This window comes from Plasmodium malariae (genome assembly GCF_900090045.1).
Source record: "Plasmodium malariae genome assembly, chromosome: 6".
NCBI lineage: Eukaryota > Apicomplexa > Aconoidasida > Haemosporida > Plasmodiidae > Plasmodium > Plasmodium malariae.
In genome coordinates, this window is record NC_041780.1 from 426,134 (window position 1) to 443,529 (window position 17,396).

Genomic DNA, 17,396 nt, shown 5'->3' on the forward strand with positions numbered 1-17,396 from the left:
ATATATACACACACAGTAATAATTATATAAAAAAAAAATTTATAATTTGCTAATTCCTTTTTTTATACATTTTCTAATTTTCCTTAATTCATGGAATATTGTGTTTGTCTACTATAGATTTCCGTTAGATATTTTTCGTCCATTTTTTTCAGAGTTTTCTTTAATTTATATGTATACATGTTATATCGGTAATTAGGCACACTAATTAATATTCGTATTGTCTATATATAACTATTTATGAAAGCAATTTTATGATTTTACAATTTTTTGTGAGTTTGAGCATCTTAAATTTTATACGTATGTGTATAGAACATATATATATATATGTATTTTTTTTTTTTAACATAAGGACATATTTTGCAAAAAAAAAAAAAAAAGTATACATGCTCAGAACATTTTAATCATGTATTTATAACATGATTTAATTAAACATTATTTTACACGTTACTTTTTCTTCTTCGTAATTTTTTTTGTAGTTATTATTTAATAGAATAACATCTTTTTTAATATTTATCTTTCATAGTAATGATATTAATATTTAATAGACTTGCACGTTTCATTTTTTAGTAGAATGCTTTTAAGCTGTTTCTCATAACTGCCTTGCATAGATATGATGTATTGAGAAAATCGCTACCCTTAAAATTTTTACACTTTAGACATAAACATATATTTTTTTTTTTCCCATTTTTTCTTCATTTTTTTGCCATAATTTAGCATATATTTCGCCTACATTTTACCTACTTCCCTAATATGTTTTGTCTTTTTTTAAAAGAAATAGCCATCATAGACAAATTTTACTCTGAACAGTTCATAAAAATTTAACTATATAATACTACCAAACGTGGGTACATATATATATGAAAAGTTTCAACTTTAGTGAAATATTTTCTTCTACATACCAACACAATATCTCAACTCCATCGGTATATTTCATCCACATTCCCCGGATTTAAGCCATATTAATATACTTTCAGCGGAAGTACCCAATTTGCGGCTATACTGAAAAGATTACTGCCCTTAGAAGGTATATTTTCCTAGAATAGTGAGAATTAGCCTGACGAGATCAGAAATTTTGCAAAACGGTGACAGGCCCGCCTAACTCAGTCAGAAAAAAGGAAAAAATAGTAAATCAAAATGCTGTTCTTAAGAAAAGGAAGGAAACTATCCACTTACCTTTCCACCGTAACCTTGTTGATAATATTTGCGATATCGAAATGTGACGCTTCTTCAAATGTAGAAAAGAAGGAACAAGATGATGTGCATAAGATTATAAGCGAATTGCGTTTTTTAGAAAAAGTAGAAACGATTTTAGAACATAGTAACATGGGTGTATCTGATATTGAGGCAGATGAAAATGCCTATAATCCAGATAAAGATGCTCCAAAGGAAGAAATGGAAAAATTAATATTGAAAGAGACTGAAGTTGATGGAAGCAATAATTTACGAAAGAGTAAAATACCGGAAAAAGAGTTAATTAAGAAAAAGAAAAATTTACGTCTAATAGTTAGTGAAAATCATTCAACTAGTCCTTCCTTTTTTGAAGAATCACTTTTAGAAGAAGAAGTAGTATCTTTCCTACAGAGTAAAGGGAAATTATCAAATTTAAAAAATATAAAATCTTTAATTATAGACTTAAATAATGACACATCTGATGAGGAATTAGAAAAGTATATAAAAAAGTTGGAAGAGAAGGGGGCTCATGTAGAATCAGATAAATTAGTAGGAGCAGATGATATCGATTTAAAATATATTAAAGATGCAGTAAGAAAAGGAAAAAAGTTCATTAATTTTAAAAAGCACAACAATAATAATATGTTAGAAGTAGAAAATAAAATAGAGAATTACTATGATGATATGCCTGAAATCATTAATAGTTATTCGGATGCTCAAAAAGGAAATGTGCTAAAAGTAGGTGAATCACCTTCATTCGCATCATCCACATCATCCTCATCATCGTCCTATAAATTCAATGATGAATTTAGAAATCTTCAATGGGGTTTAGATTTAGCTCGATTAGATGAAACACAAGAATTAATTAATAAGAATAGAACAAGAGAAACTAAAATATGTGTAATAGATAGTGGTATAGATTATAATCATCCAGATTTGAAAAAAAATATTGACATAAATTTAACTGAATTATATGGTAAAGCAGGTGTAGATGATGATAACAATGGAATTGTTGATGATATTTTTGGAGCTAATTTTGTAAATAAAACTGGAGATCCTATGGATGATAATTATCATGGTACACATGTTACAGGTATTATATCAGCTGTAGGAAATAATGGAATAGGTATAGTAGGTGTAGATGATAATTCTAAAATAATAGTATGTAAAGCTTTAGATCATCATAAATTAGGTAGGTTAGCAGATATGTTTAAATGTATTGACTACTGTATTAGTAGAAAAGCTGATATGATTAATGGTAGTTTTTCATTTGATGAATATAGTGGTATTTTTAATTCTTCCGTTGAATACCTTAGATCTTTAGGTATATTATTTTTTGTTTCTGCTAGTAATTGTACACATGAAAAATCATCCAAACCTGATATAGCCAAATGTGATTTATCTGTTAATAATAGATACCCCCCTGTACTATCAACAATGTATGATAATGTTATTGCTGTAGCTAACTTAAAAAGAGATTTAAATGATAATTATTCTTTATCTGAAAACTCTTTTTATAGTAATATTTACTGTCAAGTTGCAGCACCTGGAACTAATATTTATTCTACTGCTCCATCTAATACTTATAGAAAATTAAACGGTACATCTATGGCTTCTCCTCATGTTGCTGCCATTGCTTCACTCATTTATTCAATTAATCCTAACTTATCTTATAGACAAATTGTAGATATATTGAAAAGTTCTGTTAAGAAACTTCCTTCTGTTAAGTCAAAAGTTGCATGGGGTGGTTACATTGATATCTATGAGGCGGTCGTAGCTGCTATCAATTCTAAAACCCACTATATCAAATCGCAGTCCTGGTTTAGCTGGAAGAAGAACAAAAGGGGCTAGTCAACATGTGCAGATAAGCATAATGGACAAAGGTGCAAAAAGCTTCAATTCTTGCACAATGGTTATGCATTCATCGACTTAGTGTGCTGCATGGAACTAAAGAGCTAACAGTTGTTTGGTTTGCGGCGGTTTGGTTTGCGGCGGCTTGGTTTGCGGCGGCTTGGTTTGCGGCGGCTTGGTTTGCGGTGGTTTGGCTTGCGGCGATTTGGTGCTAACATTCTATGTGCTACACAATGCGAGAATGATTTGCTAAGGGCGTACATACATGCGCAATACATGCATGCATACGTACCTCTTCCCCATTTTGAATACCCCAACTTATGCACATAATTTTTTTTTATAATACACATTACACAATGTTGTTTGATGTAGTAAAGTTTCTTCCTCTCTTTTGAGGTTTACTCATTTGCTGCCATGTTCAATATTCGTCGCTTAAAATTTTTTTTTACATTTTGTACATGTACATATGCACCTGTACATCTGCATAAATACTTATATACATTATACTAATTTAACCATTTTAAAATAACTTGTATATAACATCATCTACTATTTCCGATAAACAAGAGAAGGAAAATAATTCTTTTTCATTTTTTTTTAAATAATACCCCCCTTAATTTTTTTTTTCTTTTTAAAGATATATATATATATATTAGTCCTACATATAAATTGAAATTCGGAAATTATATGAACAACCAATCCTCCTTTTGTGGAGGTACAACTGCTTCTACTTTTCGCTCCATTTGTGTAACTCGCACTTTTATTAATCAAAATGAGACTCATTTATTTCGTTATCCTTACTAAATCGGAATAAATAGAAAGGGGATCATAAATAGATGAACACTAAGCAGTGCAATAAAGGAACTAGTTAATAAGGCACATTTATGCACACAGATTTGCGTTCGTAAAAATAATCGCACTCGTTCCATTGTACTAGCATAGGTATGAGAATATGTGTACATATATATATATATATATATATATATATATGTACGTATGCATGTATGTATGAATGTTTGTAAGTATTTGTGTACGTGTGCACGAATCAGAAAGTCTTGCAAAACAGTTTTGCATTTTTTTTAAAATGTACAAACAATGCTTTATCTTTTCCCTCCAATAAACCTTATAATTACTTGAGTCCTTCATGACTCATGCTCGAGTAACATTTAATTTGGGTAAACTGTAGAAGTAATTTTCCTCAATTTCATTTCTCCCAAATAAACAAAAAAATAAGTATGTTTTTGCTAAAAATATATAATGAAAAGGGAAAAAAAAAAAAATTCAATAAAAAAAATCGTGGCAAAGAAATATTTACTCAAATTGTGTACTGGTGCTCACAACAGAACGTCAATTTTCCTGCTTATTTTTGGAAAATTTTCAACACATGTGTGTAAAAAGAGGGACGTGAGAACGTTGTATTAGTCCCTTTTGATAGCTTTCCTTGTTATTTCGTTTGACTTATTGTACCATTTACGCCATAATTTTTTAATTCCCAAATTTTTAACTTCGTAAATTTTTAACTGCACAAATTTTCCTCCTTAAATTTATCTCTTACATCTTTTATCCTCATTATTACTGTTATTGTTATTTTTATTATTTATTTTTTTTTTTTTATTTATTTTTTTATTTATTTTTTTCTATAAAATTGTGCATTTTGAAAAACCGCGGATTTTAGCTTTATTAAAAAAAAAAAAAAAATGGAATTCCATGTGGGTAACTCCTCCCAGTGTTATACTTCGAAATTTAAAATGAAAACTTTGATGCAATTTGAAACATTAAAAATATAACATTAACTTGTAAGAAAAAATTTCACGCACACATTTATTTATTTTCTATAACAAAAGAGCGTAGTTATAATAGCCTAGAAAGTATTACTTCTTAGCATGAATTCCTTTGTATATAATTTAGTTTTATTTTTTTTGAGTTTTGTTTTTTATATGAATTTTTCTGGGGGAGATTTAACACCTATTGAACCACCCAATAGTATATTTTCCACTGAACATCGAAGGTGGCAAAATGAAAGAAACAATAAAGATTGTAACAATGAGCTTCTGTTAAAAGTAATTAAAAACGAAATGAGTTATAAACAGTTACCTTCGAAAATTTTATTGATGACTTCTAAGATTTATAATATAAAAAATCTCTTTGATGAATTTTCGAAGGATAAAAAAATTTCAAAAATTCTTCAGGAATGTGGAAGTTACACATATTTGAAAAATCTGAATACGGTCATATTTACAATTCATGAAAATGCGGACGAAACATACATGCCGAGCTTTTTACAACTCCTTATAAACAATGATGTGTGCATAGAGTTCGATCAGAGTGTGGAAGCTGTAGGTGAATAACAAGGAAGTACAAAGAGAAGGAAAAAAAGAAAAAAAAATAAGACAAATACAACTACGAGGTAAATATTAATTATATACCGTAAATTGAAGATAAGAGAAAATTACGTTCGCACGATTTTTATTATAAATAGCGGACCATACAAGTGAATAATTAAGAAGGGAAAGAGAAGCTTTTGCTGAATAACATTTTATTAAAATAATAAAATAAAAAAAGTCGTTTAAAGAATTTCAGGTTATTATTCTGTGGTAGTCATGCACTCATCAATAAGGCATATGGGGCCGATAATAGATTAACCCAGTCATTTAGAGTGGGAGAATATTTTCCTTATAACGCCTTATGTTGTGGGAACATATCATTAGATATACGCGCATATACATACATATATATGTATATATATACATACATTCACTTGTGCAAAATGTATGTTGCATGCCCTTCGTGGTTCATCGCGTTTTGAACAAATTATAAGCTGTTATAGTAACTCTTCATGTATATATATATACACATGTATGTGTGCCTTTTTAAATATGTTAAGAATAAAGCCATTTTTTTCTTCTATTTTTTAGGCAAAAAAAAAAAAAAATAATATAAAATAAAAAACTACTGCTACTACTGCAACTGTTAATTTTGCCCAGATTTTATTTTAAAACGAAACATTCCTTTTCCAGTAGATACAATGCATTTTCGTCAAATAAGTTTTTATATGGCAAACATTCACTGCTGTATAATGCGTAAAGTCGTTGTATTAGTAAACGCTATAATTTATTTCTCATTCGGTGGTTATATTTATTTCTTAAATTAAATGATAAATTGAAAAGTTATTCTTATTTTTTATTTTTTTTTTTTTTATGACTAAATATGGTACAAATGGAAAATAAGAAATTTTGGAATTGGAACTACAAAATGGGGGATGGACAAATTGCAATATTTGTCCATGCGCCTTTAACTGCTTCAACGGGCTGCCTATATGCCAGTGAACATATACGCATATATATATATATATATATATATATATATATATATATATATATATATATATATGATATGATATGATATGATATGATAAAAAGAAACATTAGCTGTTTTTCCAAATGTATATGGTGTCTTATGAAAAATTCAATTTAAATTTCTTCAAACGTATGATAAAGTTACCCGAATATTGTTGAAAGCGGCTGCATATTTTTTTGATGTCTACTTTTCCTTCTTTCGTAAAATTATCATTCTTTAACATTAATGGTCTCAAAAATTAAATCGTCAAATAGTAATTTTTATGGACCTAAGTAAATTAGCGTAAAAAAAGTGGAACTGTATTTTCGTCAAGAAGAATGAATTTTTTGCATAACGTTTAAATGAAAAACGTTTTGGGATATTTATAACTTCTTACTTTCTTGGCTACTTAGTTTCTTTGCTTATCTTTTTAGCTTCGTGTCTTGTTAGCTTCTTATCGTCTTATCATCTTATCCTCTTATCTTCTTGGCTATTTTTTTTTTTTTTTTTTTTTTTTGCAAATTTCTGTTCAGAAAATATGTACAAAAAAGAAAAAAAAAAAAAAATAGCTGGCTAGACAACATTTCTTAGAAAAAACGTCTCCATTGAGGAGAACACTTCTGTTTTCAAAATGACGTAAAATTTGGACAATATCAATTAATAACTTACAAGTTGAGGTTATTTTTGATTTAAATGTACTTTGGTATATCGTTTCATTTTTGATCTTCCCGTGTATGTATCATTAAAGTAGGACAGGAAAAATATGACTGTTCATAATTTTTTTTTTTTTTTCCACCTTTTCTGCTAGGTTTATATTGAATTTTTTTTTATTATTTAAAGTATCATATATATTAATATAATAGGAGTATAACCTGTTAACATGCTATTTTCTTGTTAAGCTAATATACTTCAATTTTTAAAAACGCGGTACATACAATTTTTTCTTTTGTTCTTAAGAATGCCCCTACTAAATCAAAAACTGGTGTATGCAGTGGTTGTAATACTTTTTTATAATCTCGTTGCATTTCTACTTCTTAATGAGGCATTTCATTTTACATACAAAATATATGCGCAACAACATGTGAATCAAAGTGTTCGAAATGAATACTTGGGTGATACCCTTTCCAATAAGCTATACAATTACAGTGGTAGAAGTCTTTCTATCCCACGTTTTGTTCAAATAAAATTCAAAAATAATGAGGATAGAAAAGATAAGGAAAAGAAAAATGAAGAGTATCTAAGTGAGGACTACCCTATTGAAAGATGCGAATACGAGAACGGTAGCAAACAAGGAGATGAAAATATTTTTAGCAAATTTTACAGATCTATAAAAAGCTTTTTTGGAATTACGTCATCCAGTAAAAAACGATGCATGCATTATGAATATTTGAAACATTTCAACGAAAATATTTCCTATATGATGGAAAATCATGTATCAATTGAAAGCACGTCTGTCTGCTTAGTTGGCACAGGAATTGATATCAACGACAGCTTAATAAAGCACTTTTTGAAAAAACGTAGCAGCAGTGGCATTAGTAAGAATGATGGTAATTCGATCAACCGTTATAGCGACAATAATGGCTATGAATTTTCTTATGCCAAGTTCAACAGTGCAGAGAAGGAAGACACACCCTACTATGGTATTAACACTGAAAAGTGCAATACAAAAAATTATTCGAATTGTGAGTCGACAGACTTAGAGGATATAAATAATCATGGATCATATATTGCAAATACAATAATACAAGCAGATTTACTAAAAAAAAAAGGAGTATTTAAAAAGAATGTCGACATTGTGATATGTAAAGCGTTTGGTGAGAAGGGAAAAAATAATTCTCCTTTAGTACCACTTATTAAGTGCTTAGAATATTGTAAAATGAGAAGAGTTAAAATTATTCACATCAGTTACAATATATATGATGTAAATGATAAATTAATGGAAATTATGGAAGAGTTAAAAGAATTACAAATTATAGTAGTGGTTCCGTCACAACAGGTCTATAGTAAGAGTAAAAAGCAAAGAGAGGGGGAAAATCATCCAGATGAGCATACTATGGGATATTTATTCCCTTCTTCACTCTCCGATAAATTTGAAAATGTTTTTTCCATTGGATCATTACTGCACTACTGGGAAGGGAGAAGCAGCAGTGTAAGTAGTAATCTGTTAGGAATGATGAAATTATTGAATAGAGGTAATGAAAGAGAGTCGTATTACACAGAAAAAAATACGACTCTATTTAATTTTTTCTATAAAAAGGAGAGTATTATGGGAAAAGGCAGTCGAAATATGTCAGATGAATACAACTATGCATCATCATCTTTTGTAAATACATTGGTAACTATGCTAAATATCAACCCTCGATTGACAATGAAAAGGATAAAAAATATTTTAAAAAATTCTATTCTTAAAAAAAAAAAACTAAAGGGGTTATGCAAGTGGGGAGGGGTTCTTAATCTAGTGAAAGTGTTTAGCTATTCTTTAAAGGAGAGAAAAAAAATTTATAAATTATTTTACCAAGAATTAGATAATAAGAAAGATGAAAAGAAAACAGCTCACAATGATCAGGAGAATTTTCCACAAAACAGGATCTCCTCTGGAGAGAAACGCAATAACGATGAGCATTACCACCTTAAGAGGGATTATGACAAAGATGATGATTATGAGAACCCCTCCACTTACAATAATGATGTTATTTATGACAGCCCTACCATTGATAATAAGGGTATAATCTTTGTTGATTATGCAAAAAAAGAAGATCCCACAACACATGAAGAAGAGCAAAAAGATCAACTAAAAGGTGAGTACTATAGCGACAATGAGTTGTTGATAAGAAATGATAAAAATAGCATAGTTCGAAATTATTCTGAACATTCAGGTGAAAGTAGTGTAAATAAGGGGTACCAAGTGAGAGGCGACATACAAAATCAGTACTATATTCCATATTTGAACAAAATGAAGCACAAATTTAGGGACGAACAAGTTGAGCTGACGAATGTTCCTAGTAGTAGTAGTAGAATCATAAGCGACATGAGAGGCAGAAAATGCAAAGGCGATGCAGCATGTAACATGAATGAGGATATTAGCAATTCCACCAATGTAAGTTACCCGTTGGACAATGCCGAGAGAGGAGAAAACATGTCTAGTGAAACACATTCCAACCATTTTAATGTTTCTTTTATGCAGTTGCCATCATATAATGAGGATGAACTACCAAGATATAACGATCATTTACAGGGGTCTAATCACCCCACTCAGAGACGAATGCCCACTGGTAACAGTGTAAAGAGGTTTAAACAAAAGAAACATATATATAATACAGCGGAAGAAGAAGAACAGCAACAGCAAGAATTACAACTACAACAACAACTACAACAACAACAACAACAACAACAACAACAACTACAACAACCACTACTACAACTGCAACAGGACGACAGTTTGTTTTCCCCTCCGTCGACTATTTCACCTGTACACAACCTTGACTATTATGAAAATAAGGAAAAGGGGAATTCATTCTATAAGAATGAAATGGATGAAGATACAACTGATTATGATGTTAGTAATGATTGGGAAAAGAATTATAAAAGTAGAGGGGGGAAAAATTTTACCCATTTTTCTTTGCCATCTAAACAAATTAGCAAAAACTTTTTAGAAAAAGATCTTATAAAGGTAAAAGAGTATGATAAACCTAATAGTAAAATATATCATACAAATAGATTTGAACAAAGTACAGATAACTCATTATTATATCATGACGATGTAGATGATGTATATACGTCAACTGCGCCATATGACATGCATATAGGGGAGCAGCTGGATAAGATCAGGCGCAGACGGAGGAGCTTACTGATTGGTGAAGGAATAGATAACACCTCCAGAGACCTCTATGGGTTTCCCCCAAATGGGGAGGGTAAAAAAAGAGAAGGTAAAAAGAGGCGGATGGACAAGCGACACAGAAGTAAAGTACAGAAAAATAATTTGCAGAAGATGGGAAATAGGAAAAACGGCAAGATGAAACGTATGGAAGGAAATTTACAAAAGGGAAAAGGTAAAAGCGCAAGAAGGAGTAAAATCAGTAGATATAGAGAAAGAGGCAAAAGCGGAATAAGAGATAGACGAGGAAGAGGAGAACAGGAACTAAGTCAAAGATCAAAACGTTGGAGAAGGCCTTCTAACCGTACAATAGTTAATAGTAGGTTAGGTAGAAGGATAAGGAAGGAAAGTAAGTATATCCCAGATGACAATATTAAAATAAGATATAACACAGTGAACGAGAATATATATAAAAGAGAGAAGTCATCAGAGAGGTATTTTCCAAAGCCCAAACAAACAATGACACCAAGGAGGCGGTAGCACAGGGGCATATAAATGTATGCATATATATATATATATTATGGGCTAAAATAAAGGAAAAAGGGGCAAAGTTGCCCGAAGAACTACGAGAATTTTTCACTCCTCGGCAATTTGCAAAAAAAAAAAAAAAATAAACATATATATATATATATATATATATATATATACTGATTGATAGGTAGACCCCTTTTAATTCCTCCAAATTTACGGTTCATTAAATCATCGAAGTATACTCATTTAAAACTCATTTTATTTTTTCTAAATTTAAGAGTAAATACGTAATTTTTTTTTTTTTTTTTTGAATGTTTGGAACTCTGACGATACAGACTTTACTCTATTTTACTATAATTGAACTACACGTCGTAACAATTACACTTGGGGCACGGGAAAGTCTCCAAAAGGATTTTACGCATTTCTAATTAATCGATATAATAATTATGTTTTAAAATATGGGTGAGTAAATTACAAAGGTAAACTATATATGAAGTGTCGTTTACGTGACATGTTAATGCAAAGGTTGTTAATTTTTTTTTTTTTTTTCCGTTTCCTTTGTTTTGACTCCGTTGTGTAATAACTAATTAGTATACATATACGTACATATATATATATATATATATATATATATATATATATATATATATATATAGTATGGCGTAAATGAAAAGAAAGTTCGCCTACACAGTAGCATCCAATTTCTAAGTGTTTAAATGACACTGTAAAAATGAGAGTTGATTTAGGTGCAAAACAGGTTATAGGGGTGTGTGCGTGCACACATATACGTATATATATATATAGGAACAGACTCGTTCATGACCGTTATGCATATATATCTTTGCACAAATCGAACGGCATACAGTTTATAAGATTGCGTTAAAAAATGGGTAAACGAGCTCTATTGATAATGATATGAGGAAAATGGTAAAATGAGATCAAAAACGTAACTGTACCCTTTTAAGAAGAGGTAATTCTCACCACTGGTTTGTTTATTCTACTTTATTCTATTATATTTTGTTTTATTTTGTTCTATTTTGCTTTATTTCTTTAATATGCAGGAATAAACCATTTTAATTCGTATTTTTATAATTCCTCGTTACTGTAACAGTAGCCTAAGGGAAATGCAATCGCATCCCCTGCCTGCTTCAAAAAAGAGAAATAAGAAAAATATTTTCTTTATTTTTTTTAATTACTTTATTTTATTTATTTATTTTATATATTTGTTTTACTTAATTGTTTTACTTAATTGTTTTACTTAATTGTTTTACTTATTTGTTTTACTTATTTGTTTTCTTTATTTCTTTATTTTATTTATATGTCTTCTTTATTTCTTTATTTCTTTATTTTATTTATTTGTTTTCTCTATTTCTTTATTTCTTCATTTCTTTATCTCTTTATTTCCTTATTTCTTTATTTCCTTATTTCTTTATTTCCTTATTTCTTTATTTCCTTATTTCTTTATTTCTTCATTTCTTCATTTCTTTATCTCTTTATTTCCTTATTTCTTCATTTCTTTATCTCTTTATCTCTTTATTTCTTTATTTTATTTATTTGTTTTAATTTATTCTTTATAATTTTTTTATTCTTTTTAATGGCGATTGAGGGACATAAGCAATACGCATGGATTAAGCTGTAGCACTTTTAAAAAAAAGGCTGCAATGCACCTTCTTTTTTTTCTCTTTTCCTTTTTAAGGCGATCCACTGTTTAAAACTGGTGCTACTCATTCTTTTATTATATTTAATAAATGTCTCTTACACCTTTGTTTTATATTATCCATGGCAGTGTTTATGCAGTTGTAAGTTTTTTCTTTTTTTTTCTTCTTTATTGCAAAGAAATAATACTTAAAATGGTCGTAAAAATGGAGTGTAACAAGGTATATTTTTTTGCTCATATCAAGACTTTATTTTATTTTATTTTATTTTATTTTTTTTAATTAATATGAATATACAACTGTTATAAAGAGAGTTGGTAAATGTTTTTATTTTATTTTAACAGTTTGCACGTAGTTTTAAAGATGTATTTTATTATTATTATTATTTTTTATTATAATGTGTGATATATATATGTATGTATTTTTTTTTTTTGGTGTACTTAATAACATGGTTTTCGTAAAAATCTAAACGAGCTCCATTTTATGTTTTGTTCTCGAAATTTGAAGTATGACAAATTGTTTTTTCATTGTTTTGTTTTATTTTGCCATAATTTTCTGAATATTGCTTTGTTTTGATTTATTCTTTCATATTATGCCGTAATTTGCTTAATTTTGATTTCTTTCACTGTAGTTTGTTTATTTTTTTTTTTTTTAATGCGTTCATTTTGTTGTGCATTATGCAACTGTTAAGATTTGGTTGACTTCTTTTTGTCTTCTATTTTGTTTTTACGAAATAATTTAATTTTATTTTATTTTATTTTTTTGTTTTGTTTGTTTGTTTGTTTGTTTGTTTGTTTGTTTTTTTATGTGCATACAAAATGTAAGCTTTGTAAATATAAACACCTTGTGGGCATATAAGCATACATGTGTGTAAATGTGTTTGTAAGTATATGTACATGTTTGTACGTGTTTGCGCGTGTGCATATTTATTTGTATACATAAATACATAAACACATATATTTATATATATATATATATGTATATATTTGTGCGTGGGTGTAAGCATTCACGTATGATTGCGTTTAGCCATATAAAGACACGCGTATTGTTTTGAATTGCATCAGTTTTTGTATCACTTCTTCTTCTTTTGCTTGTTTGAGTGCACACTGGTATTTGCGTGCATACGTATGATGTTATCACCCCATTTTGTTCTTCTCCCCCTTCGCCCTTAAAACAATGTTATTTAGAACGTACTACTACACATTTTTTTATTTTCTTACTCATAGTATTGTAAATAATATATGTTTTAAGCATATAAGATATGTAAGGAAGTATGGTAACGTATTAAGTAGGAAAAAGGGGGGTGAAAATTATTCATGTAATTTTTTAAAAAAGGAATGCTATTGTTATAAGCACCGGTTTTTACAAGAAGAGAATAAAAGAGGTGCATTATATATAGAGGCGTATTCCAAAGAAGAAGGAAATATAGGAGGATATGCGGGAGAAAATATGGGAGAATATATAGGAGAAAATATGAGTGTACGACATATTAATATGAGAAACCATAATAAGGGTTATAAACATATGAACAAAGAGTTATTTGATAAATTAAAAAAAAAAAGATTAATTATAAATTTTAAAAAATATGATAATATTTTAAATAGCAGGAATTTTAAAAACCGATTTATAAACTTACTTTCATATTGTGGAAAGGTAAAAAAGTTAGACTACATAAATTTTTATTTATATAATTTTTTTGCTAACGTAAATGAAAGATTGTTAAACATATGTTTACTCTTGTTAAGTAGTCAAAGAATACAAGTAGAATTTGACTATAAAATACGCCTTACTGAAGAGAAAAATTTTACCATGAACGCATCGGGGCAGCACAATGTGAGCAATATGTCAACAGATTCCTCACTGTGTGTACATTGCGATCCTATGCATAGATTTTTCACGTTAAGTAACAAATTAGGGTTTAAGAAGCACATGAATAGGCTACGTAGAGGATATAAGAGTACGAATATTTTTGAGGGATATGATGAAACAAAAATAAAAGAAGGAATAGAATTATCCATTCCGTACGAAAAGCATGATGTGCATGTGTGTATTGTCGACACGGGTATTGATTACAACCACGTAGATTTAAAGAATAATATCATAGTAGTAAAGCAGTTCGAACGGAAAAATAATAAAAATTACGAGAAAAGTAAAGGTAACAATGAAGATAAAAATAAGGATAGGTATACGGACAGAAATGAGGACGCGGAAAAAGATAGTTACAATTATAGTGAGAAACATCCATCTAGTGAGTTGGACAATTCGATAGATGGTCACGGGCATGGAACGTTCATTGCTGGTATCATCGCAGGGAATAGTCCAAAAAATAATAATGGCATAAGGGGGATAAGCAAAAGAGCGAAGCTAATAATATGTAAGGCATTAAATAATAATAATGCTGGAAACATAAGTGATATATTAGAATGTTTCAATTTTTGTGCAAAAAAAAGAGCAAAAATTATTAATGCTAGTTTTGCAAGTACAAATAATTATCCATCTTTATATAAAGCATTAAAAGAGTTACAGGAAAAAAATGTTTTAGTTATATCTTCCTCAGGTAATTGTAATTCTCAAGATGATTCCAAAAACACATTTACAGAATGTAATCTTAATGTAAAAAAATTATATCCACCAGCTTATTCTGTACAGTTACATAATCTTATAGTTGTATCAAATATGATTCAAGAAAAAGACAGTCATATTTATTTATCTCCTGATTCTTGTTATAGTAATAATTATGTACATTTAGCTGCCCCAGGAAATAACATTATTTCAACTTTTCCTTCTAATAAATATGCAATAAGTAGTGGATCATCTTTTTCTGCTGCTGTTATTACAGGTTTAGCGTCCATAATATTTTCAATTAACTCAAAATTAACGAATGAACAAGTCATACAAATATTTAGAAGTTCGATTGTCCAAGCAAAATCGCTTCAGGATAAAGTCAAGTGGGGTGGTTATCTAAATGTCTATAACCTTGTCAAATATGCCATAGAGCACTCCACGCATAGTTAAGCCGCACATGCAGACACGTTGGATGGCCTTACGCATTACACACATGCATATAAATAAGTACATATACGTATTTATGTATATATGTATATGTACCCGAGTCAGACGAGCAACTGTTCTTTATATTTATGTAAGTATAATAATATTCTTTTGAAGAATATTATTGGTATTTTTTTTTGTTCTTTCGTGAATTGCCCTTAATGAACACTTTGCATAGCTGTGATAGTCTAAGGACCTGGTCCGTCATAGTACATACATATATACATTCACACTTACACACGCACAAACGATGTAGTATGGCGATGCTAACCTGTCCATAATCTTTTTAATTTATTTTGTTTTTGATTTGTTTGACAACTAATTGTTAGCCCATCATTTGTTAGTCTCTCATTTGTTAGCCTCTCATTTGTTATCCGCGTATCTGTTAGCGATGTATTTGTTGGGGAGTCGTTTGCCTATTGTTTACGTGTTCGTGTTTACATATTTCATGCTTTTAAAAAAAACTTATCTTTTTTATATCTTTTTTTATCTTTCCCATCTTTCTCACCTTTCTTAACTTTTTTGGAATAATTTTATTTGTTTAATTAAAAACGTAGAAATATACCGTGTGATGCACTTTATTGTAAAAGGAAAAAGAAGGAGAACAACGTTTACATGCTCTGCACACTGGAAAGGAGCGGTAAGCATACAATAATGTATGACAACCTTTTTTACAAAATAAAGCAAACGTATGCGTTCAGTTGGCAGCGCTCGCTGCGTATACATATGTACTTTCGTATTTACGCATTTACGTATTTATTCATGTATTCATGTACGTATGTATGTACATTTGTATTTACATATATACTCAAACACTCACAAGGATATACTTGGAAAGTATGATCAAATCATGCCCTCTATATTAACATAGTATTCTTCGTTTATTTACTGTTTTATTTACAATAAAAAACCCTTAATGTGGTACACCATTGTATTAACATGTTCACGTTATCACATGTGCGACGAGCAGTCAAGGAAAAAAAAATTTTATTTATATTTACATGAACTGTTTAAAAAAATATCTTCTTTCACAATATGCTAATGCGTAAACGTAAGCACACATAAACATGCATATGTACATACATACATTCGTACATACATACGTACATGCAAACATATGCATATACAAATAAATACATTTATATATATGTACACATAAGTTGCGTATTTAGGGTTTACTTCACCTACTGCCTTATTACCATTGACCAAAATCGATATACAGAAGAAAAATAATTAAAGCCAAAATGTGCTATTATACAAATATATGGTATATATATACCTTTATAATTATTTTTATACATATGTATGCAATATACATTTATATATTTTTATCCAATAACACTCAGTGAGCAAATGCATCGATATAACATAGAACTTCTTCCCTTACAGTGAAATAGGAAAAACAAAATTTTTACGTGTAGAAGAAAAAATGCCTTTTAATCCCCTTAAGCAGCTAAAGAAAAAAAAAATATAATAATATGTACAAAAAAAAAATAAAATCAAAAAATTTATAGCACCAATTTTAGCGTATTAATATTTATTCGAAAAAGAAAAAAAAATATGCAATTTGTGTATGCAAGCTATATTTATATATATATATTTATACATATATATTTATACATATATATTTATATTTCAATTTATATTTAAATTTATATATACATTTTTTGAATCAGGATAGCGAAATGCTAAGGGATATATATATATATATATATATACGTAGAATAAAAATAACATAAAAGTAGAGAAGAAAAAAAAAAAAGATTTTGTTTTAAAATTCATGAGATAATCCATATATATACCAATTTTTTTAAAATAAGAAAAAATTGGCTTGGGTAGGAATTTTTTTTTTTTTTTTTTTTTTTTGCAAAATTTATGGAAAAAAAGGAATAAGTAATTCTTATTTAATATTTGTGAAACTTATATAAATATATAATAATAAAGTTTAAGCCCGGCGAAAGATATCAAGGTAACGCTATATATTAAAT

The 17,396-nt window shown here is 28.9% G+C and overlaps 4 protein-coding genes across 4 annotated transcripts; all 4 read left to right on the forward strand.

Moving 5' to 3' along the window:
- Positions 1–1,134: 1,134 nt before the first annotated feature.
- SUB1 (subtilisin-like protease 1, putative) lies at positions 1,135–3,021 on the forward strand (the record flags this gene model as incomplete). Its single annotated transcript, XM_029003742.1, has 1 exon — positions 1,135–3,021. The coding sequence occupies one exon, from the start codon at positions 1,135–1,137 to the stop codon at positions 3,019–3,021; it is 1,887 nt and encodes a 628-aa protein (XP_028859831.1).
- Positions 3,022–4,958: 1,937 nt separating this feature from the next.
- Positions 4,959–5,369, forward strand: PmUG01_06017500 (conserved Plasmodium protein, unknown function; the record flags this gene model as incomplete). The annotated part of the gene is made up of 1 exon (XM_029003743.1): positions 4,959–5,369. The coding sequence occupies one exon, from the start codon at positions 4,959–4,961 to the stop codon at positions 5,367–5,369; it is 411 nt and encodes a 136-aa protein (XP_028859832.1).
- A 1,946-nt stretch (positions 5,370–7,315) lies between these two features.
- On the forward strand, positions 7,316–10,711 carry PmUG01_06017600 (conserved Plasmodium protein, unknown function; the record flags this gene model as incomplete). The annotated part of the gene is made up of 1 exon (XM_029003745.1): positions 7,316–10,711. One exon carries the CDS (start codon positions 7,316–7,318, stop codon positions 10,709–10,711), a length of 3,396 nt encoding a protein of 1,131 aa, XP_028859833.1.
- A 2,822-nt stretch (positions 10,712–13,533) lies between these two features.
- SUB3 (subtilisin-like protease 3, putative) lies at positions 13,534–15,372 on the forward strand (the record flags this gene model as incomplete). The annotated part of the gene is made up of 1 exon (XM_029003746.1): positions 13,534–15,372. The coding sequence occupies one exon, from the start codon at positions 13,534–13,536 to the stop codon at positions 15,370–15,372; it is 1,839 nt and encodes a 612-aa protein (XP_028859834.1).
- Positions 15,373–17,396: the final 2,024 nt, after the last annotated feature.